The 26,332-nt window shown below is 45.8% G+C and overlaps 1 protein-coding gene across 2 annotated transcripts; it reads right to left on the bottom strand.

Moving 5' to 3' along the window:
• Nucleotides 1-3,323: 3,323 nt before the first annotated feature.
• Nucleotides 3,324-23,120, bottom strand: Macir (macrophage immunometabolism regulator). 2 transcript variants are annotated; one of them, XM_032901708.1, is made up of 3 exons: nucleotides 22,877-23,120; nucleotides 15,693-15,782; nucleotides 3,324-5,782 (listed from the first exon to the last, which is right to left on the bottom strand). In XM_032901708.1, exon 3 carries the CDS (start codon nucleotides 5,757-5,759, stop codon nucleotides 5,136-5,138), a length of 624 nt encoding a protein of 207 aa, XP_032757599.1. In that variant the 5' UTR covers nucleotides 5,760-5,782; nucleotides 15,693-15,782; nucleotides 22,877-23,120; the 3' UTR covers nucleotides 3,324-5,135. The 2 variants fall into 2 exon arrangements, with proteins under 2 accessions (XP_032757599.1, XP_032757600.1); XM_032901709.1 differs by lacking the exon at nucleotides 22,877-23,120 and adding an exon at nucleotides 22,595-22,708.
• Between the last annotated feature and the right edge of the window lie 3,212 nt (nucleotides 23,121-26,332).

Genomic DNA, 26,332 nt, shown 5'->3' with positions numbered 1-26,332 from the left:
AGCAGAAAGTAGGGGGAAAAAACTAAGTAAAATATTATTTTTCAAATAATTATCTCATTGCTCCAGCCTCTTCAATGCCCAGCTTAAAAATTTCAGTTTCAACTCCCTTCCTCCTTAGCCCTTCTAGAAAGTAGGTCAGTTCAGCTCACCACACAGCTGAGGACACAGAGGTGACCCTGGACCTGTTTGGCATACACTGACATATAAATGTCAGTTACTAGGATTTCTGCCTTTCTCCTTTTTTTTTTTTTTTTTAATCTCCCTAGATTTCCCTAAGAAGGCACTTTTGAGAAGAAAAAAAGTATCTTTCCATTTCAACTTTTACACAGTTCATCAATAAGAACACACGAGATCCCTATAACACCGAGAAAAAACTAAGAAGTCTTTCTCAGATTCACTCCCAGAAGGCTCGAGTCCTCCAGTCTTACACTGCTACCCATCCCATAAACACTAAGTCTATCCCTCATCCTAGGCCTTAACCACCTGTCCCCGTGACAGGCAGGTCTTAAACCAGTGCTTCTCAACCTCCCTAAGGCTTTGACCCTTTAACAGTTCCCCATGTGAGGTGACCTCAAACCATAAGATTAATTTGTTGCTACTCCATGACTAATTTTGCTACTGTTATGAACCATGATGCAAACATAGCATATGCAGGATGTCAGATATGCAACCTCCAAAGAGGCCGAGATCCGCAGGGTCGAGAACCACCGTCTTAAACCCACTCTGGCCCCAGAGCCCAGGCTGATGGTAGAGACAACCTCCATCCTTGCTCTCCACTGAGATTGTGAGGTTCAGAGTGGACTCTTTCTTGTCGTTTGTTCCTCATCCTAGGAGGTATATCGAAATACAAGAAAAACATGTCCTGCCTCATGGTGGTCATATGTCACAGCTGCCCAAGGACTGGCCTAAAAATATGATAACGAGGTCACATCTAGATTCTAGGAACGACTGCCCAGAAGCATTCCTTCTGTCTGCCACGTGCAGCCGTGAGAAGCCTGAAGGTGTAAGCATGCTCACTGCTGCTCTATCTCCAACCTCATGAGACCTGAATTTCAGTAAGTTCATAATGCCTGAGGTATTTCCCCTTCTTGAAGCCCTGGAGAGAGGTAGAAAAGCATCCTCCTCCTGCTGAGCGAGGCTGGAGGTCAACAGGGAGCCACGTGCCCACCCCTTCACCAGCACACAGCGTGAATCCTCTCAAGAACATCCAACAGGACACTGAAAACGCTGCTGACTTCTCCGTAAAAGCTAGCTGTTCAAAGCTCTTCCTCCGGAGTGGGCCAGCCAGGAGCACGTAAGGACTCCAGTGACTGCGTGAGGACCCTCTTCCACCTCAGCTGCCGTGGTCCCTTCCACACCTGCACTTGCCTATAGACCCATACATCCAACGCAGTCGACAGACAGAAGGCAGCAAGCAACATTCCAATCCAGTCAGACTTCTAAAACCGTTAAAGAAAACCTTGCACAAAGTAACTTGACAATGGCAAAATGCAAACTCATTGTGGACGCAAATGCATGTACACACGTAAACACACACACACACACACACACACACACACACACACACACAGAGGGGGGGGAGAGGGGAGAGAGAGAGAGAGAGAGAGAACAGAGCTCTGTGAACTTAGCATGTGAAAGAAGAAACAAATTCAAATCCATTCTTCTTTTGTTTCTAGTGTTCTCATCGAAGGGAGGAAAAAACCAGCTTTATTTTTTTCTGATAAAACACATCAAAGAAGTCTGTTTCAGAAGTCTTACCTGGAGAACAATGTAACAAAGACAGAATTGTCATTCAATATTGACAGTCGCCATGTCCAGCTTTGTGATCACATTTTATTCTTTCCAAAGCAATGTGCCCCCATCAATTTCCATCCTCCCAATCAAACAGCAGAAATCAAATTAAGAAGGCCATGGTAACTTAACACGTGCTGTGCTCTGCACAGTGGCGGGATACAACCTTCCTCCCGTCCCCTCCCATCTCTCTGAGAGCGTGTATGCCACTTAGAAGCTGTGACAGCCTCTCCTCCGTGCTCTGATTGAGAACAAACCACTTAGGCCAGGGTCATTTAAAAGTCTCATTGCAAAAAGTTCAACCACCACAGTGGAATAAAAAGCCTTTCCGAGAGGAAAGTACATTAGGACGGAACGAAAATAATTAAAGCTAGGTTGCTTTCCTCAAGATTTAAGTCGTTCACCTTCCTTGATGAGAACTCGATCTGTCTGTGAAAGTTAACTCGGGCACTTCTAGAAGTTTCCCAGAATAAAAATACTGAATCCATTAAGTAAATCTGAGGTAAGAATAAGACACTGAAGCCCACAGACATGCACGAAAACCTGAGGAGAAATGGACTCTCGGATGGACCTGGAACAGACGCCCAGCTATACAGCAGTCCGCCTTTGCATCTGGGGTTCTCGGACCACGGGGTTTCCATGGTCTTGGTCCTCGTCTTCCCTGGCGGCTGTCAGGAGCAGCACCAACAGCTGGAAACTGAACCACTTGTCGTTTTAACGAAATCTGTGTCCTTTGCCCTGCTTCTTCTCTGTCCCTCTCCCTGCCCTCCTCTCCCTCTGACTTCCTCCCCTCCTCTGGCAACGCACTCCTACCACAAGAACACCATTCTCTGAAAATGGCTGGTCAGAATGCCCATGTTTTGTATCTAGGAAACCGGTTCTTGAATTATCTGAGGCCATGTAACAAATCATAGCAACTATGTCAGATCAGACATTTTACACATTTATCTTTGCCGAAGACAAATGAAAAACTTAAAAAGGGACGTCTTTTTATCTGTCTTAAGAAATGTAGGGGGGTTGGGGATTTAGCTCAGTGGTAGAGCGCTTGTCTAGCAAGCGCAAGGCCCTGGGTTCGGTCCCCAGCTCCGAAAAAAAAAAAAAGAAAAAAAGAAAAAAAAAAAAAAGAAAAGAAATGTAGGGCACACAGGACCATCTCCCAGGCACACATTCTACCAGTGAGGAGGCTAGATCCACACCACTGTGGGGAATACTTCCCTCATCTGGAAGGGACAATGGCCCTGCTAAAACTAGGGTCTTAAACGCTTGTGTGAAACCCATACATACATGTACTTATTTACTTGTGTGCAAGAACATGTGCACATATGCACACATGTGCCATGGGACAGATGTGGATGTCGGGAGGAAAACTTATAGAAGCTGGTTCTCTTCTTCTACCAGGGGAGCCCTGGGAATCAAACTCAGGTGGCCAGGCAACTGCCTGACCAGCCGAGCCCTCTCACGTCTCTCCCTCGGGTGGAGACCTTAGCGAGCCTACAGATGATCTGTTTGATTGAAAGCACCACAAAACAGTGTGTGTTTACATCACCCTTTTATTTCAGTTAGAAACAATACAGTTCCAGAGGGTAAATCATCAATAAATAACGGTGTTTAATCATTAAAGGTAAAAATCCCAACTCTTTGGCATCTGACAGGATTCTATTACTTGTCAAACTAATGACTGTATAGATAGAGTTAATCTTAGTGACCATTCATCAGTACAATATGTTACAAAGGTGCAGTTTGCTTTAAAGTAGACAACAGCAGAAACTTTCCAGACACCGAAAACTCGGATGGATGCAGTAAGCTGGGAGCCAGCCTCTCCTGAGCTCCCTCTTACATGTTGCCAACATGGCTGCCTCTCTATTAAGAGCTCCTGGGGTTTCTAAGAGTTATTCTGCTCTAAGGAAAGGTTGCCATCCATGCTGGACAGTGGAAAAATTATGATTGTTCCAGGAATGGCCCAATTCGTCAATTAAAAAGTGTTCCTGTTTTATAAGCAAGACTGCTAACCCCTTAGAAACTCACAGTGCCCCCAAAGAAAACATAAAATATGTAGTCCTATATAGCCAGAATTGCCAAATCAGTAATAAATTGCACCTTTAAGACTGAGTAAAAGAAACAGAAATGTTTACAGAAGGAAAGTTACACACATTTATGGTCAAGAATCGTTGAGCTGCTTCTGTTACTAAAGTCAAGGAATTATTTCTTTAGCAACAAACGAAACCAGTGTGACAGACATAAACTGTTAGGTAATCCAGGATTAGCCCATTAAAACAGTAGGAGCATGCTAGGCTCCTAGGCTAATCCGGAAACTAAAATTCTGATGAGAATCACCCTGCACAGAGTGGTGACCCTGGGCTGAGTGGTGTCACTTCAGACTTAGTTTAAGCATTTGATAGTCAAAGTCAGGAGCTCCTCTGCTAGAATTAGAGTCAACTTACAAGAAGTGAGAATACAAGCAGCACTGTGCCGACAGCCCAGGGGAGAATCCTCCCATGTTCAAGCTCCACGTGGAATTTAAATTGATACTAAGCGCTCAGGAAATGTTTCCAACTGATGGAAACTTCAAGTCGGAAACATTCTGGGAAAAGCACCCCACCCCGCTACCCATCATGAAAGAAATACTTTGTATCCCAAATTTAATTTTATTAAGACACAACTTTAATAATGCTTAGAAAGGAATATTTTACAGCCATAAAGATCAGTAACTTTCCATGCGGAAATTAAAAAAAAAAAATCCATCGCTCAATATTATCACTGAGGCAAGTGAAGAAAGATTACTCTCTTAATTATCTGAAATGTTAATTGTTTTCAGTGCAAAACCAGTTATAAAATATTTAAACTCAATATTTAAAAATAAAAAGTGGTCCAGTTCAGCCGTGTTCAAGCTCTAAATTTCGTAAGATGAATCATTACATACACTTTTATACTAAAATACAGAGATCCAAGAAGCACTGGGTACTTCAATATAAATTCCTAATGAGTCATACCAAGTTAGCAACAACCAAGCAGGTAACATTCCCAATTTGGGTGTCAGAATCCGGAAAGGTGAAATTCCTGCACCAAAGCCTTTTCCTAGCTAAAAAGCTATGCAAACTCACGGTCAAACATTCGGTTTTCTTTGCAGTTTCGTGCTCTAGAATGATATTCCCCCCGCCCCGCCCCAAGTGCCTGTGATTTCATTCCTGTATCCAAAACTTGATCCAGACAATTTTTCTGTCCCGGGAACACTTAGCTGATATAACCATCTCTAATGTGAAGGTCATGTACAGAGTACGACAGCAGATTTTCCTCCAGCCGAGTATGGGCCGACCTAAAGTGGTTGAACCTCTTGTGCAAGCCATTCATGTATTGTTTCTAGCGAACACTCGGTCCCCTCGCAGGGTCAGGTGCTGAAGCTGGTACTGTAGCACTTCCGTGTCGGCTGGCTCCTTGATGCTCATTTTATCTAGATTGAGGTAGTCCAGGGATTTGGAGTGAGCCCTCTTACCTTTAAGAAGACACAGAGGCAGGGGCCCGTGGAGGGCCTTGTAGGGTTCGTAAGGTAGGGATTTGGTGCACTTGTCTCCTGAGCTGGGCATCCGCCTTCGCCTTCTGCCATTGACAGCTGGGATCTCGTATGGCTGATAGTATCTACTTCTAGTTTTATACAGACGGGAGGAACGCGCCAGTCCCGCGTCCAGCTGTCTAGAGCGCAAGGGAGGCACGGCTTCCCCCTTGCTGTCTTCCCCTCCCGTGCACTTCTGGGCTAACTTCAGGAGCTCCTCCCCGGTGGTGAAGCCAACCAAGTAGTTAGAGTCCATGTGGAGGATCTGATAACCAGACACAGTCCGACGCATGGGGGAGCACGGCGTGCTGGAGCAGCGGGGTTTCTCTGCCTCTGCCTTTCCTGGAGAGCTCCCCTCAGCCACGGGCAAGGGCAGGGTGGTCAGGGTGCTTCTGGGTTCCCCATTTACATCTACTTCCATGTTAGGCACCAGGCTGCGCACCCCTAAAAGCAAACAGACTCAGGTTAGACGGCAGGAAGACACAGCTCCGGGCCAAGAGCGTGAACAGTGGAAGACACACTGTACAGCACAGATCCCTGTACACACAGATCCCTGCCTCTGTCCCCAGATCAGAGCAGGCGAGAAAGATGCACTCCCGCTCTGCACACAGGACCTCCCAGGCAGCTCAAAGAGCAGCCGGAGCTTTGCGGAGAGGATCAGACAGACGAGAAAGGAGAATGGGGTACTTCTCCAAGTCATAGACTTCTCAGTTCAAGCACACAAGAATTTACTCCTTGGGACACTTAGAAATTCAGTACAAATCCCAACAGTAGACAAACACGCGTAAGCACCCGGGTTTTCACGGCAAGGTTTCCAAACAATCCAACTTGGAAACTGAATTTCCTCTCGTTTAACTGAGATATCTAAGTGCACCGCCCTTCGCACCTGTGGTACTTTCGACCGTGCTTGAGGGGAGGGAACACTGTCCAACTTACTGCTCGTAACTATTCTGGTGCTGTGGCTAAGCATTTAGAGGAGAGAGGGAAACCTTGCAAAAAAAAAAAAAAATCCATCCTTTGAGCTCGCTAATGAATTCAAGAAAACCATTGGTAGTTTAAAAGCTAAGCCTGAAGCTAACAGTAAACATATGGAAAGGAACCTGGTGGAATGGCACAGAGGTTAAGGTCAGTGCTTGTGGCAGACCCAAGTTTGGTTCCCAGCACCCACACAGGCAGCTGACAACCAACTGAGCCCCTCCGGATGATCTGCTGCCTTCTTCAGGCCTGTGAAGGCACTGCACACACAGACGCACATGTAGGCTAAACACCCATAGGCATAAAAACAGATGAATTTTTAAAAATAAATGCAAAATACCGAATGCCATTTTATACGACTATTTAACCACAAAACATGAGAAGTGCACAGTTATTTTATTTTACAATGCCTAAGACATTCCTGAACAGTTTCATAAAAAGAATGATTCACAAGGAATAATGGGATTCTTCACTGCAATTACCACTTTATGTAGTTTTGAAAACCTAATGACACGCGGTGTCATGAGTAATGGCTGGGTTCCTAGAAAACAGCAGATAATACAAATTTTGGGGAAACAAAATAATAGAGAAAACAGAGATGATGTCTTCTGAGAAAGTTTAATTTTAGTCGAATTTCCACTGGTTTTTAAGGGAGCCTCTGAGAATACCAATCAAAATGTCAAGTAACTTGAGTTTAATACGGGAAATTTCTTGAGAAAAGTTTGCTACGTCACACGACTCCCAAGAGAGCTTTTATAAAAACAAGGAGCTGCCTTCCTAAGGTTTCCGTGCTCGCTTCAGTGTCGAGCAAGCAGAAAACTAAATCCAGATGAAGCAGCGAGTCTGCGAGGGTTGTTCCCTCTCCCCTCACTGGGTGACTGAAGAGGCACAGGAGGCCACCTGCCCTTACCTCATAGAATAGTAACAGCCACCTGCCCTTACCACATATGACAGTAACGGTCAGCACCACGTGCACAGGGCTCCTTGGTTCCTGTAAGCTTTACACTATTCTCCTGGCTTTCTGGATTTGGAGTAACTGGTTCTGTTCTATTTTGTTACCACCCTAAGACCAAACTTGCTTGTCCGCTGACAGGATCTAAACAGTCACTGCCAGTATGTCTAGACCTGTTTGACACCTCAGCCTAGGAACCAACCTCACAGAACCATATCAAGTCACACCTACTCGTTATGCTAAATGAACTTCGGTCCTAAGACAAGCACCAAGCAACAAAGTAACCTGGCCTTGATCATTAACTGTGTAACCTTGGAGAGGACAAATCTAAGGCCTTCAACCTTCACAACCTGACAGGTAGCTGTGGCAATTCAATCTGACACTTCATCCTGAAAGGCCAGGAACACAGGCATGGTAAGGTCCAAGCAACCAGGGCCAAGGAGGAAAAGAAAGAAAACACGCGTGCATACACACACACACCCCTAGATAATGACACTGCAGCCATCAGTCCTCATTGAGTAAGTATTGACTTCAATTTTTTTCCAATGTGGCACTCCATCACAATCCATGGGTTTCCACCAACCTGTTTTCGTTTTTTTGTTTGTTTGTTTGTTTGTTTTTCCACTTGTTACATAGGCTTCTTAGCATCCCTAGTTCAGATCCTATGTACTCTGGACTAGGTGACAATGCCGCTGTCATAAGACAAACACTTTATGCGTGCGCTTAAACACAAAGTCGCTAGTCTTCGTGTATCAGTAAGTACTTTTCTCCCAAGCAACAAACAATGAGTGTTCTCTCAGAACAGCTCCTTGGCTGGCTTCCTCCATCTCTGTGGTATACTGGCTGACAGATGAAAAGGAACACCTTAAGAAACAGGGCTCTCACGAACTGCTTACAACTCTTTTATCGGTACTGGCTGTATGAGGCGTGGCCCCACTGACACTCTCACGAGTGTATGTAAGGTTCTTTACCACACACCCCACCTAGTCTGCACTTACCTCTTTGTCTGCTTCCGAGGCCCCCTTCTCCTTCCTGGCCCCTCCACAAATAAAGAGAATGAAGGTGACGGTTAGCTAACTTGCGCTCCCTAACGTGGAGATCTCTAGAGCCTTTCCATGTACAGCGCTCTTCTAATGAGAGCCTACTGTGCAAAGCTACAGAGGCAGCCTAGAGCCAGGCTTCAAGGAGAAGACGCGGAAGGGTAAGCATTTTGTTTCTCTCAGACAGAAGGACAAACCAAGTGGTCGGTGTAGCTCCCATTCTGCTGTGTGGTTAGAAGGGAAACATTCTGCGTTGCTGAGAATCCTGGGAACTTCCTGAATGAGTTTAAATGCTAGGCAAACTACTGAAATAATGGAGTCGGGCTTCTCAGATCCTTTGGCAAAGACAACTGTCCCGGCTGAAGAAAAGGCTTTTCCAGTTACAGTCACGGTGCTGACTGTAGGTGCTTTTCTAGTTCCAGAATTCCACTTTTAAAAAATAGAGAGCAAAGAATGACAAGTGTCTAAGTCAGCCCGTCCCCCACACACACTGTGTAAACTGAGGACACAGGGTGCACCTGGAGGCACACCTTAGACACGAGCTCTTCCACAGGAAATGTTTTTCATGTTGTTTGTGGATGCTGACTGAACCCAGGGCCTCGTGAATACGAAAGACACTGACCTACACTCCAGCCTCCAAGTTTCTTATTTAAAAAGCCTTTCACAGAAAAGTCAGCACCGTGACTATAACTGGAGATGGCTAATGTATCAGGGCACAGTTTTCAAGCTTTTAAAACCACTCTGCCGTGGACACACTGTGAAAGGAGCAAACCTACTCATGACTCAGCATTTGGACTCATACTCCAAAGTGGCGCCATGTTCAAACAGCTTAAGGCTGAGACAGGATCTCATGAGTATCATTGCACACGTATACAAAGAACACCACTTCTGCAGATACAACAAGCAGTAAGTCAAGAAATCAGCCACAAAGGGGGCAGGGAGGACAGCACCATAGGCAAAGTGCAAGACTCAAGACCTGGGTTCAAATCCACAGCACCCACTACATTTAGGTAATCCTAGGGGTGAGGGTATGCAAAACAGGGGATCTCTGAGTCCAACTGGCTAGGCAGTCTAGCCAAAAAGGAAAGATCCAGTCCAGGAAGTGCCCATGTCTCCAAAATAAGGTGGAGGGTGATAAAGGAAGACACACAGTGTTGACCTCTGGCCTCCACAGGTGCACCATGGGTGAGGCTGAACACGCACATACAGCACTCGAGCACACACATGAGAAATCAGATCCCGGGGTTGGGGATTTAGCTTAGTGGTAGAGCGCTTGCCTAGCAAGCGCAGCCCTGGGTTCGGTCCCCAGCTCCGAAAAATAGAAAAAAAAGAAAAAAAGAAAAAAAGAAATCAGATCCTGTGGTCTACACTCTACACCATTAAAGACACTCTTCTTGTTTCTACAAACACCTTTTATATATAATGAGAACAGAAGACTAGAAACAAAAATTGGAAAAGAGGGTTAACTTATACTAACAGAAGGAGTAAAAAAAAATTGTGTGTGTGTGTGTGTGTGTGTGTGTGTGTACAGAAAACAAAACTATAGTATGGGTGTGAGCAGGGGAAGCTGGGCTGCATTCCTAGAATCCATGCTAAAAACACAGGACTAGGGCTTGTTATGCAAAGGCAGACTGATTCCTAGGACTCACCGGGCACCCAGCCTCAACTACTTGGTGAGTTTCATGCCAATGAGAGACTCTGAATCAAATCAGGAAGTGGACAGTACCTGTGGAACAATACCTGAAGATGCTGTCTGCTGTCCCCCACACACATATGTACACATGCGCACACGTGCACACACATGCACACACATACATGTACACATACACCTACACTCATGCATCCACACACACACACATGTACACACACAATGCATGCACACACACATGTACACAATACATGTACACATACACCTACACTCATGCATCCACACACACACCCATGTACACACACAATGCATGCACACACACACATGTACACAATACATGTACACATACACCTACACTCACACATACACAAACATACACTCATGTACACAGAGGCATACATACATATCTACACACATATACATATACTTACACTCACGCATGCACACACATACCCATGTACACACACCCATGCACACTCACACACACATCTACATAATACATGTACATATATACCTACACTCACGCATACACATACATATACCCATGTACACACACACATGCATACACATATATCTACACACACATACATACACCTATACTCACACATGCACACACACACCCATGAACACACACACACACACACATGCATACACTTGCATGCACATATGCACATATACACAAAGATAAAACTAGAAAGGTCAACTTGTAGAAAAGTCAACATAATGCTTTTAAAACTGTTTTTAAACAAGTAAACACAAAGTTCTGTATGGCGAGTAAAGATCTTCTCAAGCCGATGAAAACAGCAAAGACCTGGTAATGTTTACAGGTGTGACTGTGTCTTGGAATACATGAAGAAGCAGTCAACCAGAAGACTCTAGGTCAGCTAACACAGGTCACACATTTTCACAGTTGACTAGTGTAAAATCGTAAACGTTGGCTGATACTAAAGGCAGGAGGCCCAAACAATAACGTATAACTATCCAGGATACCTTTCCTACTATGTATATTCATATGTCATTAGCACACCACACCCTCGGAATGTATCAACTTCCTAAAGCTTTACCCGGATGTCAAAGGACATGGTATTTGACAGTTGGACTCTTTCGACTAATTAAGACACTGACCTGCTTCACCGTCCACTCCTAACACACCTTTCTCATCCCTGTCCTAAACTCTGGCTTAGATTATAAGAAATATCTTTCACCAAAATTAATTAATTAATTAATTAATTAAGGATCTAGTGAAGTTTGGGTACAACATAAAACTCTTAGAGAGAGAAGCCAGTATTTCCAAAGGATAACCTGGGTACACACACAGCCAACTCTGTTGATGGGTACTCAGAAGGGAAAGACTCCCCTGCCCATGCTACAGCAATGAAGCACTGTCCTCCTCCTCCTCACTGCCTCCGAGAGCTACAGAGCTCTTCAAACAGCCCATAGCCCACAGACATTTCCATACCCACTTTCCCCAACCAGACACTTCCTACCCCTTTGCATTCCTCAACAGCCTGTTTCGATGATTACCTTTTGTTTTTATTAGTTTTGAAATCTCTAAAATTAATCCACATAGACTGAAAGACATTCGATTCAAATAATCCATACTCGATATTCTCTTAAAGCCAAAAAAAAAAAATCTCTCTTCACTTCCTTACAATGTTCTCATTAATATGAGAGTAGGTGTTTATTTGTATGTGTACATGCATGCAGGTGCGTGCACACACACACACAGAGACAGAGACAGAGACAGACAGACAGAGGCAGAGAAAGACAGAGAACAACTTTGCAAGAAATTCCAAAACTAAAATGCTGAGTCAAAGAACATATGCTTTGTAAATTTTTTTAGCAACTGCCACAAAGCTTTATAGAAAATGTTCCCATTTCTTTTCCACAAAGAGAATGCAGCATTTTATATAACCCAACGTTACTGTGAACGCTTCTCTAAAGTACAATCTAGACATTCACCAGGAGAGTGTCCTGTTCCAACTCTCGCTGCATATAAATAGGAACTGCTGAAGGAGGGAGAAGGCGAGTCCAAAGGATAATGTGTTTGCCTTCTCCGAAGGAAGAGAGAAACAGAGCAGCCGTGGCTTCCACGCTGCACCTTAATGAGAGATTTTCATGCCTCACAGATGTTATCATGCACAGGTTATAAACAAAGTATCCGATTTCCTTCAACAAATGGAAAAAATGTTTATATAATCTAGACAAACAGAAAGTGTACATTTTTAATGTGTCTTACCTTACCTAACACAGTCCTGGCTGAGACTAAACCAGAGTACAACTACAACAGATGCACCGAAGATTCTTTTTTTTTTTTTTTTTTTTTTTTTTTTTTCCGGGGCTGGGGACCAACCCAGGACCTTGCGCTTCCTAGGCAAACGCCTGCCACTGAGCCAAATCCCCAACCCCTTCATTTGATTTTTTTTTTTTTTTTTTTTTCGAGCTGGGGACCCGAACCCAGGGCCTTAAGTGCCCTAGGTAAGCGCTCTACCACTGAGCTAAATCCCCAGCCTCGAAGATTCTTTATGCACAATCTGTATACACTGTGCACAGTTCTAACACTCTCCAAGAAGCCTTATTTCCTATACATTTGGCAAAAAAAGGAGTATTTTGAAGATACAGCACAAATGCCCCAGCTTCTTACAGCAACTCGGAAATAGCTGCTGGTTTTCATAAATGCTATACAAAATTATGTGTGTGTGTGTGTGTGTGTGTGTGTGTGTGTGTGTGTGTGTGTGTGTAAGAGGGAGGGGGAGTAGAAATCTGTGTTCATGTGTGGGATGTGCATATAAATGTATACTCATGCATGTGGAAGCCAAGAGGAAAAATCTATGGCGCTATTTCTAAGAGACATCTCTCTTGTGGGTTTGCTTGTTTTTGTCTTATTGGTTGGTTGGTTTTTACAGACAGACTCCCATAATCCCGGTACTCCCAAGATTGGCTAGGAAGAACAGGTCAGGAGCCCCAGCTCTTACCCTCCTCTGCCCTCCCAAAGCTGGATGCCAAATGTGGGATTGGCCGCAGGTCCTCATGTTTGTGCATCAGGCACTTCACTGACACCATTTCCCAATCCTCACAATTATCTTCCTTTAAAAAAAAAAGTCTGTTTTTCTGGAAAATTTTTTTCTAAATTGGGGATAACCCTCCCAAAAATCACCTCAGTAATCAAAACACTTGCTTCACATGCTTTACTGTGTTTAGCAACATGTAGCCGTACAAAATAAAAGAAAGTAGATGTGACCATCTTAAATACAGAAAACAAAAATGGTATCATACTAGCAAAACCCTTTACAAGAGGGACCGGAAATGAACAGTGTAGAACGGAGCCACTCTCTACGGTAATCTCGGGAGTTTGCCTGATGTCTACTGTAGGAAGGACAGAGAAGAGAAACTTGAAGCTGAGAACAGTCAGGGTTCTCATCTCAGCACCCACGTGGCTGATCACAACCATCTTCAACTCTGCTTCCAGAGCTTAGCGCTCTAGGCATGCATAGGGATAGGGTACCTATGGACGTGCACAAAACACCTGAACACATAAGCTAGGAACACATCGAACTTTCTATAAAATGCTTCAAAGCAAATGAACAAGAAGACTGCCAGGCAATTTCACCGCGCATGAAGGTTTCAAAGGTTGCCAGTCTGTCTGTCAGAACTGTGCTCTGCTAATACCTGCCTCTTAAAGTCACTCATGTAGACGTAATGTGTCTCTTCCAGGCCCTGTCCTGAAGGCCCTCACTCACTCTGATCCACTCAGGGTTGAAAATATCTGCTAACAACACTTGCTAAAGTTGGATATAAAGTGGAACAAATCTATGCTGACTGAAATTCAGGTTCACGTGCATGCACTTTGGTATGCGAGTGACTCAGGGGTAGGGTGAACAGCACTTTAACATTGTTTACAAAGGTAAATAAATGCTAACTAAATAAGCCAACCGCCTTCCAACCGACCTGAGAAGAAATGTTCACACTAAGACACGAACATAAATATTCACAACAGTACCATTCATAATTATCCAAACCTGGCAAGAGTCCAAGTATCACTCCAGGCATACATACAATGTAGCAAGCACCATTCAGCAACAAACAGACTGAAGTCCCATGGCAACAAGTGAGGTGGGCTGACAGAAAAGCTATATACAATGATTCCATTTGCATGGCATTCTGGAAAGTGCAAAACAGGGCAGGAACTAATCCATGACTGGTAAAAGTTCTGGGATGGGAAGGGAACACACTACAAAGGGACAAGAGGAAACTCTTCAAACTACACTCAAATGAATGTTATAATGAACACGTTATCCTTCCATAAACCTGACATTAAAAGGGAGAGGGTTTGGTAATGTGTTGCCAGGTTTTACACCATTCCCCAAAACTTCATTTCTCGGCCACAGTGTCTCAGAAGCAAAAGGAAACTCAAGGGTTGTCCTGTACGCATGGAATAGCCTTCAGTGATCTCACGCACTCTGCGGGTGAATCACTTCCTCTTTTGACCCTCTCCTAGAATCCTACTTTATTAAAAATAGAGCATGCAGATAAACATATTATGAACGTACACTTACACACAGATGGATAGATACAGAGACGTGCAAATGTGTGTATATCCCTGTGCCTCCCACTCATCTCTTCCAGTTTCCTTTAGTTGGGTGGGTCAGTGTCCCAGCTGCATTCTGTCCAAGTGTACTGTGAGTCTCTGAACTACTTCTCTTCCTGAAATCTAGAGGTTCTAGTGGTGTTTCAGGTCTTTGTTTTTAAGTGCATGCACTGGAGAGACATCTCACAGTTAAAACCAACCACGTAAGGCTCTAGCAGGGGGCCCAAGTTTGCTCCCAGCATCCATGTTGCCTCATAACCACCTCTAACTCTAGCCCCAGGAGACTCAGTGCACTCTTCTGGCCTCTGAAGGAACCTGCACACACAAGCCCATGCCCCCACACAAATACACACAAAGGGAAAAACAAAATCCTTTGTGGGCCTTAAATGAATTAGATATGATGCATCTACTCCCCCATTATCCCTTGAAATCATCCTCCAGTTGACCGCCCATTCAGAGATTGCCGATTACGAAACCAGCTTCCCCCAAAGACAAGGACCCCTAAGTCAGTCAAAGCACGAGACCAGACCACAGGATTTAAAGAGCAGCCACTGGCATTAACATAGTCCTGAAAACACACAGCTCTTCTCAATCATCTCCCCACCGAAGACTTGAAGCCACACAAACAGCTATGTGAGCACACACAGAGGCATGGGGGAAGGGAGGGGACAACGGAAAGATGACAAGGTATTGCACACTTGTATCAATTCATGGTATGAGGAAACAAAGGACGGAGGCCATGTAGGCAGCAGCTGACAACTATGTGGACTTCAGCCACTGTTACTTATGGAAATAATGTAACCAGAACCTTTTGTGAATTACTTTGGCAGTTGTGGAAATAATAATTGTTATTGTATCATCCCTCAAATTTGATCAACTACTTCTATCCTACCCTTCCCTAAGAAGTCCCCGGTCTTACAGGAACTTCAGAAAAAGAAAAACACATGAAGGCATTGAACATTTCAAGTAATTTTAGCACGCTGCCATCAAAGCTCAATTGCAGCCATTAGACTCTGGTGACCGTGGCACACAGGGCTGTAATAATACACGGACATCGTTTCTGCCTGTTCATCCTGTGTCGCCTTTAAGACGCGCTATGATGTTATATCCGTACGATGCTTAACTAACAGAAACAACAAAATGTGACTTACCAGGCTAAATCCCAGATGACGTCACTGTGTAAGTTCCAAAGGGTCCCTGGGGAGCACAGGCATAGTAACTTTTCTGTTCTACTCCAGACACTAAAACATGAGACACAGAAAGAAGCCTGTAATTTAACGGGCAACGGTTTATAGAGCAATCGTAACAATTCTAACTGCAAGACAGAATGAAAGTCGCAGGAGGTGCTAACGCTGGGCACGGGTTGTACGGGACACAGTAACTAATTAATTCAACTAAAAAGACGGCTTTGAGATTTAGTTCGGCTAAACGAGTCTTCAAAACATCTTCCTGCCCTTGTTCCCCAGACTCTGCCTAGAAACTAAGAGTATTTAGCTAGGCTAGATAAAAACACACAAAACATTGAAGGCTTAAATGTTGTTTTTATCGTTCTATTCCTATTGATGTGCTTAGAGGACTGTATCGGGGCCAGCAGGGAAATGCTGAGGTAGGCACAGAAAGAGTGGGCCGTGGCTACAGCCAAGCTAAGAACTTTCCCTCTCGACCTCGGTAAACAGCAGTCTCTAAAATGAGGCTAATCACACCACCGTCCCTCCCTAACACGAGTTATGCGGATCCAGGGAGCTGAGGTAGATGAATGGGTTTTACATGCTGCAGGCAGGCCCTTTACAGATGTGTGTGATCTTATTATTATGAAATTAATCTTGGTGTCTACTCGTCTGAACTCCAAATTAGCAGCAGTAAAAAGGCAGTAGACTGCTTGTGGCAAAGGACTAGAAAGCTCCTGAAAGATTTGTGTGTTTAGAGCGTGTGTGTGTGTGTGTGTGTGTGTGTGTGTGTGTGTGTCTACATGTTCATTCAAGCATACATGCATGTGGAAACCAGAGGTCAACATCAGGCACTGCCTTCTCTATTTATATTGGTACAGAAAGAGTGAGGCCAGGACCTTGAACCTGCTAGCAAGTCTCTGACACTGCCTCTGAGCCAAAGCCCTAGTTCTCGATTTCTTGAGATAGGGACTCTAACTGACCAATCATCAAATTTAGCCCGGCTACTGGCCAAGGAGTCACTGGGATCCTCCTGTCTCTGCCAAAGAGCACTGGGCTTTTAAAAGGGCACTGCCGTGTCTAGCTTTCATGCGGACACCAGGGGAAAAGCTCAGGTCACAGTCATTCCTGCAGGAGAGGCATTTCATCCACTGAAGCACCACCCCAACTCAGAAACACTTAAAAATCCAGAAGAGCCAACCTACTCATGTCTGTAGCATTTCCTCCACGTCATTCCCCTCTTACCACGGGAATTAAAAGAATCTATCTTTGTCTCTTGCATCCCCAGTTAATTGGATTAATTTGTTAACACACACACACACACACACACACACACACACACACACACACACACACACACCTCTCCCCCAAAGTCCACTTCAACCTGTACAGGTTTCATTGGTTGCAGAGTTCACGATTTTGGACTCAACATAAGGGGTCGGGTGGGGCTTGGGCTCGTAAGGGTGGAGAGGGTTCATTTTATCTCCATAGGGGTGTGGAGCCTGGAAACACATCACTGAGCTCTGAACATGTTCTCAGACTAAAGACAAACAGCAAAAGAAAAGGCCAAGAGTTGCTAGTTTGTTATTCCTCTTCCAGAACAGAGGAGTTTCAGGTAACAGATAATTTATTGAATTCGAGGTATTTTTTCTTGATAACCAGAAGCAGTTAATATACCAGCTCATCATGGGAAGAACCCTGGTGCTATCAGCCATGGGCACTTCTAATGCTGAGACAGACATGTTCTACTTAATATTTTTACAGCCAAGTATGTTTAAATTTAGCAAACAAGCAATCTGCATAATTAAGACTTGGGCCTCCCTCACCAATGAGGCTTGTGGTCTTAACAGAAAGTGAAGCACAGTGAAACAAGATCTGTTCCCTAGTGATGTAAGTATTCTCTTCACATAATTACCCTCCACCACCAAGAACTTTACAGATCATTGTTAGGAAATTCACATTTGTAGTAGGGAACTGAAATAAAAAGAAACCATTTTTCAGTATCTTTGACATGCCAGAAAACAGCGAAGAAGATTTTATTAACCTCACTTTAAGTATCCAGCTAAACACTACAACTGGAGAGCGGTGCGGGGATCTGCACACCAACCAGCCAGGCTTCAGGGCCCACTTGCCTATCCTCAAGTTTGTGTGTAAGTGCAGCCTTCGACAGGATAATTCCACTCCAGAAAACATATATCCATTCACTTCTGTGGGTGGAATCCTACTCTAAGTGTTTCACGAGGTTATTTCACATAAAAGGTTTTATTGCCTTGTTTATGAAATGACTGGAGGGGCAGTTTTATTACTACTTCCAAGGTGACTGCAAACTTTTTAAATGCTAACATTATAAAGCACAAATATGGAGATGGAGAAGACTTGTGCTCAAACCCCAGAAAACACACCACACACACACACACACACACACACACACACACACACACACACACACATACATTCACACCACACACAGGCACACCACAGACACACACATCATGCACACCACACACACACACACACACACACACACACACACCAGACAAATAGGTAAATATTTTAAAGTATAAACCATATGACGCTTTTATAGGACTATAGAAAAGCCCACATGGCATTTTCTTCGTGATTGATTGGGGAGGACCCAGCTCATTGTGGACAGTGCCATCCCAGGACTGACTGCAATCTATTTTCAAAAGCAGGCTGAGGAAGCCTATAAGCAGTACCATGACCTCTGCATTGATTCCTGACTCCAGGTTCCAGCCCTGCTTGAGCTCCTGTCCGGACTTCTTTCAAGGATGGACTAAGATATGGAAGTGTCAGCCAAATAAACCCTTTCCTCCCCAAGCTGCTCTGTCATGGTGTTCCATCACAGCAGGAGAAACCTTAAGACAAATATAACAGCAGGAACATCCCCCACAATATTGCAGGCTACTGGCTGTTTTGCAATTGGATGCCAGAGCTTCACCAGTCATAAAGTGAGACAAATTTGATGCACACTCTTAGAAACTTAAGACTGAAAACCAAAAACAAACATTAGAAAAAAACGTGAATGCCTCCCTCAACGCTGAATACAGACAATTCTGAAAGTCTTACATTTCATTTCGCTTTCACATAATTTATGCCAGGCCATTTGCTGGCATGTTCTTTCCAATCTTTTAGATGCACTAGAAAAATATTTCAAACTTTTTTACGTCAATAGAAAGACACAGACCTGGTTAAATCCTCAGTCTAAATTTAAAAGCAGAGGAGCCTTACAGCAATTACCACACAGCGCTGAGCTGATGAGGAAGTCCAGAAATGCTCTGTAATTTCATAATGAGCAAAGTGAAGTGACTGATTATCCCTGGTTTACACTGCCAAGTCAAAAATAGAGCAGGTCCCACTACAGTGAGCCAAGGTGAGCCAAGTAGAGGAGCATCCTCCTGGACCCATTCTCACTCCTGACATTGATGTTTATGTGTAACCACTGAGCCACAGACACCAGGAAGTGGAAAAGAGGGGGAGAGTCAAAAAGGAGCACAGCCGGGCTCTGCACACCTCCTGTAAGACTGGCCGAACTGCAATCTACTGCAAAGTTAGAGTAAAGCTTTCACTACCATTCCCAAAATAAAACTTAGAAGCTGTAATAAAGTCAGGCCAAAATAGAACTTTCAAATAAAGCCATCTAATTTTAGAATATTTTAAAACTCTAGACCTCCCTCACACTGATAACGGACTATTGTTGTATCCTGGCATTTGGAGGCTTTTGGATGGTGAATGGGAAAGACAGATGTCAAGTTCTTTGGACAGAAAATAAGAAATGCGCAGGAAAACAGACTAAGGGCAGCGAAGCTAAAGCTTTAAGATACAGTGTTTCCAAAACAGAGTGCTGAAACAAACAGAACGCTCTCCACGGCATTCCTCTGTAAATAATGTGGACAGGAAACTTAAACACGGCCATGTGCAGCCAACTGCTTCTGGACAGGGAAGCCACAGGTAGAGAAGAAAGAGAAGACATCCAACTGTGAGAAATGAGACCCCACAAGTAGAAAAGTTTAAAGCATGAACTAGTAAGGGCTACATTAGTTAATAAAGCCCTTCCAAAAGCAATGTTTCATTCATTACTTCCCTGGCATGGTCACCTGCGGAACCTCTTGAACCCTGAGTATCTTAGGATGACAAACATACTGTTACCCTATCCCAACATACAAAACAGCAAAGAGGTGTGCATTGCATAATGGAAAATAAATCTCTCTGCTCCTGTACCTTGAGAGGCACATCCACGGAGCCTGGCTCGATGATGTATCTAGCCATTCAACACTATTTCTTGAGCGTGGAAAAGCAGTGGCGGCAGGTTTAAAGGTCTCTCACCATGCCAGACGAAATCCTCCCACATGAAACAGCGAAGTGGAACACTACCCACCACCAGTTGTCTGTTTTCCCACAAAACAAAGAACCTTTCACATGGAAATGTTCACTTCTAAACAAAGTCTTTACTCTTAAGTACCTAAATGTGTGCATTCCGTGCATCCCTCAGATCCACTAATTAAAAAACAGAAAAAAATTTTTTATCAGTATTACAGGTGTAGGTGTGTGTGTGTGTGTGTGTGTGTGTGTGTGTGTGTATCACAGGGCAGGGGAAATTCCATTTCAACTGTCAAAAATGTTTTGTAATCAAAATATTTTCTGCTCTCAAAGACTACTCTAAAATAAAGAAATAAGGGACCAAAATATTCAAGTAGAAAAACACTGAACAGAAATAAAACGGTTCAGCTGCCAGACAGATTACAGAGCCGACTAGAAAACAAAATGCTGAACCCGTGTGCTCTCACCATGGAGACCACTTGCCACCATCTTACCTTTCTTCAGCTTTTAAAAACCAAACTCCTAAGGGTTTGGAAGAGCAGTTAAAAGTGCAGTGTGACTTTTTAAAAACCTCCTTTGACCTTACCAACAAACCACCACCTTCCCAGCATGGTAAGGCAACCTATAATTGGTTCAGAAAGACACAAATACGTGTGTTCCTCTTTCTAGTATCGGTTCTCTTAATAGCAGGTCCCTTAAAAAGCCAGGCAGTCATTTGGTTTCCATCTCTGCTAATTAAAATCAAGCCCGCGGTACTCCATCCTACTCAGCTTCACTCCAAACATGTCTGACAACAGCTGAAACCGCATGTCTGCTGGCAGACTTTACAGGAAACCTGCCTCTTCTGGCAACATAACCACTAAGAGACAGGTATCTGTGGAGGTGATTCACCTTCGGGAAGGAAAAACTGAAAACTGGGTATTCATGGGGAAAATAACCAACGAGGAAACAAAAACTTAAATGGTGTTTATAAACGAATGTTCTCATCACGCCAATTACTTTAAAAGACAAAATGTTATGTGACCTCTTCAAAACTATGGACCACGTAATTGGCTGTTGGTAATGTTAGTGATCCCTTACACCTGGGAGGCTTAGCGCTAACAGTTCCACTTACAATTTAAAAACGATGCCACAAACACATTTTATGCACCAATTCTTACCAAAGCTGAGTAGTCTCGGCGCTCGTGAACGCTTATATTTCATCCTGTCCGTTTTGTTTTTAATCCAAGGTATCGTAATAAAAACACCCAAAATCAGCGAAACATCCATTCATTCAAATAACCCAAGCATACACTGCAAGCCAAAGCTTCTGGGTTAATAACTACGCTCTGAACTAATTGGGAAAATAAACTTTGTGGAAGAGTTGTTTCCAATCCTTCGTGTCTACCTTGTTGCACCACCGTAAAGCACCTGAAATTATATAGCGGCATTCTGGGGGGAAAAAAAAACAACATAAAACGAAGTTTTGAAACCTCAGAGATCTTGTGCAGCTTCTGCTCTTTGGGCTAGGTGCCGCTAACGGGGTACAATGTTGCTGTGTCCATAATTACTCCTCTTGGAAGGATGAAAAAGTTCAAACACACACACACACACACACACACACACACACACACACACACACACACACACACACACACACACCCCACCCACCCCCCGCATCCACCGGTTCTACAGAAATCCTCAGCCACTCGAAGCAATGCGGCGTGGGCGGAGAGCCCGGGAGTCTCTAGCGAGGCAGACACTTGCCAAAGGGGAAAGCACGCGGCCGTCTTTCCCTCCGTGAACTGGGTTCCTTCCTGGCCGAGATTTGCAGATTCCACCACTAGAGCGACTTTGGCAGCTTCACAATGGGCCGCTTCTCAAGGTCTGAGCGCTGGCCGCCGCCGCCAGGCGCCCTTTCCTAGGCTTCCCACCCGACCCAAAGTCCACCCGCGACAGGTGGGGCGAGGGCGGCGGTGCGGGAGACATCTGCCGCCTTAGTTTCTGGCAGGCGCCGGGCCGCGAACCCCAGTCTACAGACGCTCCTCCGTCACAACCGGCCCGTCCGTCACCAGCCGCCGCACCGGCTTCTGCCTTGCCCGCGAGGTGCAGCGCGCACAGGCGACAGAGATAAGGTCGTCAGGGGCTGTCTCTGGCCGCTATCTGTAGCCCGCAGCCGTGACTCGCACACTGTGGGGACCAGAGGCGCGGCGAGCCGGGCGAGCGCTACTTCTCAATGGGCCTCCCCGGGGCCTGCCGCCTGGCGCTGCGGGTAGGGCGAGCCGCCGAGGTGGCGCGCGCGGACGCACCCAGACTTCCGCACCTCGGCACCGCGGGAGCGTCGCTCCGGGTCGCAGAGTCCCCGCACCGCACGTCGGCGGCGAGCGCACGCCCGCCTGTCCGCTCGCTCGCCGCGCGCACACGGGGCGCACGCCCCCGCACACTCACCCGCGCCGCACACTCCCGCGTCCCCGGCCCCACCCCTGTGCCAGGAAGCTGCGGGCTCTCGCACCCAGCTCGGGCCCCACCCCAGGTTCCAGTCCCCCCATCACCACGCCAGCCATCCTCACCGGGGCTGAGGGACCAGCCGCACTCGCGACCCCGGTGTCACCGAGGCTGCGCCGCCAGCCATCGCCGAGGCCGGCGCGGCCCGGGGCTTCCCGGCGCTGCGCACACACCGCGCGCCCGGCCCGGACACGAGGCGAGGAGGAAGGGGCGGCGCCGTGCCTGGGGCTGGCACAGTGGCTCGCTGACTGGGGCACCCACACTCACGCGCGTACCCCACCCATCCCCGCCGCCACCTCTGCAGCACAAAAGGTTGCAGGAGGAGTGGCGCTCCCCGTCCAACGTACCGGTCGTCCAGGGTTCCGCCGGCTCCTCTATGGCCGGCGGCCGCAGAGCCAGGAGCCAAGGGCGGGCGAGGAGCGGGGCTGCGGCGCCGAGGTGTGGGCAGAGGCCGCCAGCCGAGCCAGCCGGGTACCCGCTGCTCTCCCACCGCGCTCGGCGCCAGCTACGGCCCGCCGTAGTCCCGCCTCCTCCCCCGCCTCCGCCCGCCTTCCCGCCTCCTCCCGCCGGCTGCGGAGGCGAGGCCGGGAAGCGCAGAGCCCGCCTCCTGCGCCAGGCTCGCACGCTCGGCTGGGCGGGCGGGCGGCTGGAAAAGGCGCTGCTGGGCTGGCGGCGGGAGAGCGCAGAACCCGAGGCAGTTGCGGGGACGCGAGGCGGCGGCGTGATGCCACACCGCTCCCGGACCAGAGCCCGCGGTCGTCGCCCGGGAGCCGCAGCCCGCAGGCCTGGCAATGTGGACGGCTCCCGCAGAGCGGTGTGCTAAGCTGTTTGGGGATGACTGTGATTTTTGAATTTCTACTGATCAGAAGTTGTGGAGAGCAGAAGCCCATGAAGTTACAAATTGTACCGTCGTGTCGTCGTCATCATCATCACCACCACCACCACCACCACCATCATAGTAGTAACAACAATAACAATAACAATAACAATAATAATAATAATAATAATAATAATAATAATAATAATAATAAACCACTAAATATGGGGACGGGGTGAAGAGCAAATTCAAACTGAGTCATTTGTTTCTCTTCTCTTTTCCTTCCTCCCTTCCTTCCCTTTCTGTCTTGACAGGGTCTCACACTGTAGCCTAGGCTGGACTCAAGCTCCCAGAAACCCTCTTGCCTTAGTCTCCAAAGTGGTGGGATTACAGGGGTGAGGTGTCAATCCAACAAGATTTTCTCTCACCCTGCCGAAGTGGCTAAACGCAGCATACAAATATTTGCTGATATGTATTTGGCTCTAGGTGACAACCCTTTTGTCGCACATTTCCAAGTTTGCAGCTCTCAACTGCTTTAATCCACATTTTAAAGGCAGAAAACATGAGTTACTTCCTTAAAGTTACAGACCAATTATGCGGCTGAGCTGTTTGTGCATTTATAAGTTGTAACTTCAGGTTCCTGCTTTGTGTGATCTTTTAAAGGATGCTTTATCTGAACATAAAGTCATAAATTTCATTTAGACTACTACGAACAAAGCAAATCGTTCTTGTTCCAGAGTCTATCTATGTCCCCAGCAAGACCAAGGTTAATAAATATACTCTGGGTCCGACATGGCTTCTGGTTTCTCTGTAACTGAAGCACACTTACTCAATTGCCTTTCGTGTGCTCTGATGTAAGTGTCAGAAAGTGGAAGGAAGAGGCCAGATTCATGAATGTTCTCAAATAGTTCTTTTTCCCAACATGGTATGCATGTAACTTAGATAGACCCCAGTGCACTGTTCAGGTACTGAATGCTTAAATGATCAGACTTTTTATATTTCTTTATTTGTTCTGTTGTTTTGTGGCTTCCCTTCCCCTCACCCTGCCATGGGTATCTTAGAGAAAGTGCTCAAAGTTATTTCAGATTTGAATGTTTGTCACAGCAGTGTATTCTGATGTTCAGTCTTACAAAACTACTTCAAAAACATTATATTTTATTTCGAGAGGCTTAATTTCATTTCGTCCTGTCTGAACTCATAATTTTTTCAGGAGAACACCTTGTAACTTGGCCCTTGTTCTGAAATTTTAGCAATGTTCTTTGGCCAGAAGCAATAAAATTCTGACTAGTCTCTCGGTTCATTAGGCTCAAAACTAGCCTGGTCTCCAGCTGTCTCCCACGCAAGGCAGTGCCCCACGTTCCCACCCCTGAGATTGTTTACCCAATCAAAAGTTAGGTTAGTTCTTCAGTGTCACCAAGAACATCTTAAACCAATTCACTAGGTCAGTATAGCTGACAACAGCTTTACATGTGGTTCATGACGGTTATGTCTAGAGACTATCATATTTAGAGTTTGTGGGACCCCTCAGGATGGTAGCTGTGGGCTTATGAAAGAAGAAAGCAAGATGGAGACACTTTGCAAAGCTTTCTGGGTATTCCATTATGAAAAAGTTAATCCAGAAGGAAAAAAGAAAGAAGAAGGGGGAGTGAGAGTGAGAGAGAAGACAGACAGACAGGCAGACAGAAAGAAAGAAGGGGAGAGAGGAGACAGACAGACAGACATGCTTTAAAAGGACCGGTCCCAAATGTTAAGTTGAACTTGTAATCCAAAAGGCCTTTCTGAACCCGGGGCTCAGGTGCTCCATCTCAAATGCCTGCCACCTTTGAGGTTCTATCTTGCCTTGAAGCATCCTTCCCACCTCTGGAAAAGAAAAAAATGGCTTCTCAAATGTCACTTGTCTGGGAAGAATTATTCATTGATGGATTACCACTTAGCAAACAGCCAGCCTGAAAGAACAGGATGATGATGATGATGATGATGATGATGATTGTGGTGGTGGTGGTGGTGGTGGTGGTGGTGAGGATGATAATAATGGTGATGGTGATGATGATGTTGAAAACCTGAAACTACGGTGGCAGGTATGCAAGGAACGCCACACTGCCTCCTTGTAAAACCACCTTGTTTCCAGCAGGGTGACAAAAGGCAGTGCAGGCATGGCCCTGTCTACCAGCACCTTAACTGAGTGCAGCAAGGGTCTTAGATGCTAAGTAGAGGTCTCCCCCAGTGCAGGGGATCAGATGCCCAGTACCCACAGTCCCTGCCTGGAAAATGAAGGCAGAGGCTCCTGAGATGGGGGCAAAACCAAGTCTCGTGGAAGTAGCCCCCACCCACAGAAGCAGAAGCTAACTGCAGAGGAAGCGTCTGTGACAAGGAGAAAGGGAAGTGTACCACAGAGTCTGCCCTCTTCCTGCTCTGATGCCCACAGGCCTCCTTTACACCATCCCGACTCTGTCAGTCACGCACTTCCCTGGTCCACTTTCCAGAACTGCCACCCACAGCCATGTATCACAGTGTGCCTGTCCATAGATGGGATGGCCCTGTCTTAAATGCAGGACACCCTGCTTTCGGTTCCTTTCCATTCTTTATCTCTTTGTTTAGTTTTGTTTTTTGTTTTTTTTTTTTCCAGATAGGGTCTCTTTATCTAGTCCTGGCTGCCCTCGAACTCACGGAGATCCTTTTGTCTCTGCTTCCCAACTGCTGAGAATAAAGATGTGTGCCTGGCTCTTTCCCTCTCTTCACTACTCAAAGCCAAAGCAACACTGAGGTATGCAGCCATGCTGCTGAGCGTCCCACATTGTTGGTCACTCATTTTAGGACCTGTAGGACCCTTAGAGCCTTAGAACCTCAGGAGCAGCATCTGGGGACTTGCCGCTGCCACCCTCTTCTTCTCCTTTCCAGCTATAGGAGCATCCCTCAGGAATGGCCTTCCTCTTCCTTCTGTCTTGCCAGTCGCTCTGCCAACCTACTCTGTTCGGTTTCTGGGATA

Source organism: Rattus rattus, chromosome 4, assembly GCF_011064425.1.
Source record: "Rattus rattus isolate New Zealand chromosome 4, Rrattus_CSIRO_v1, whole genome shotgun sequence".
In the NCBI taxonomy this organism is placed as follows: Eukaryota; Metazoa; Chordata; class Mammalia; order Rodentia; family Muridae; genus Rattus; species Rattus rattus.
The sequence above is the reverse complement of the archived record's forward strand: the minus strand, read 5'-3'. Positions and strand labels throughout refer to the sequence as shown.

Coding starts and splice junctions, on each gene's coding strand:
- Macir (XM_032901708.1), bottom strand. CDS start 5,759: ATGGAAGTAGATGTAAATGGGGAACCCAGAAGCACCCTGACCACCCTG.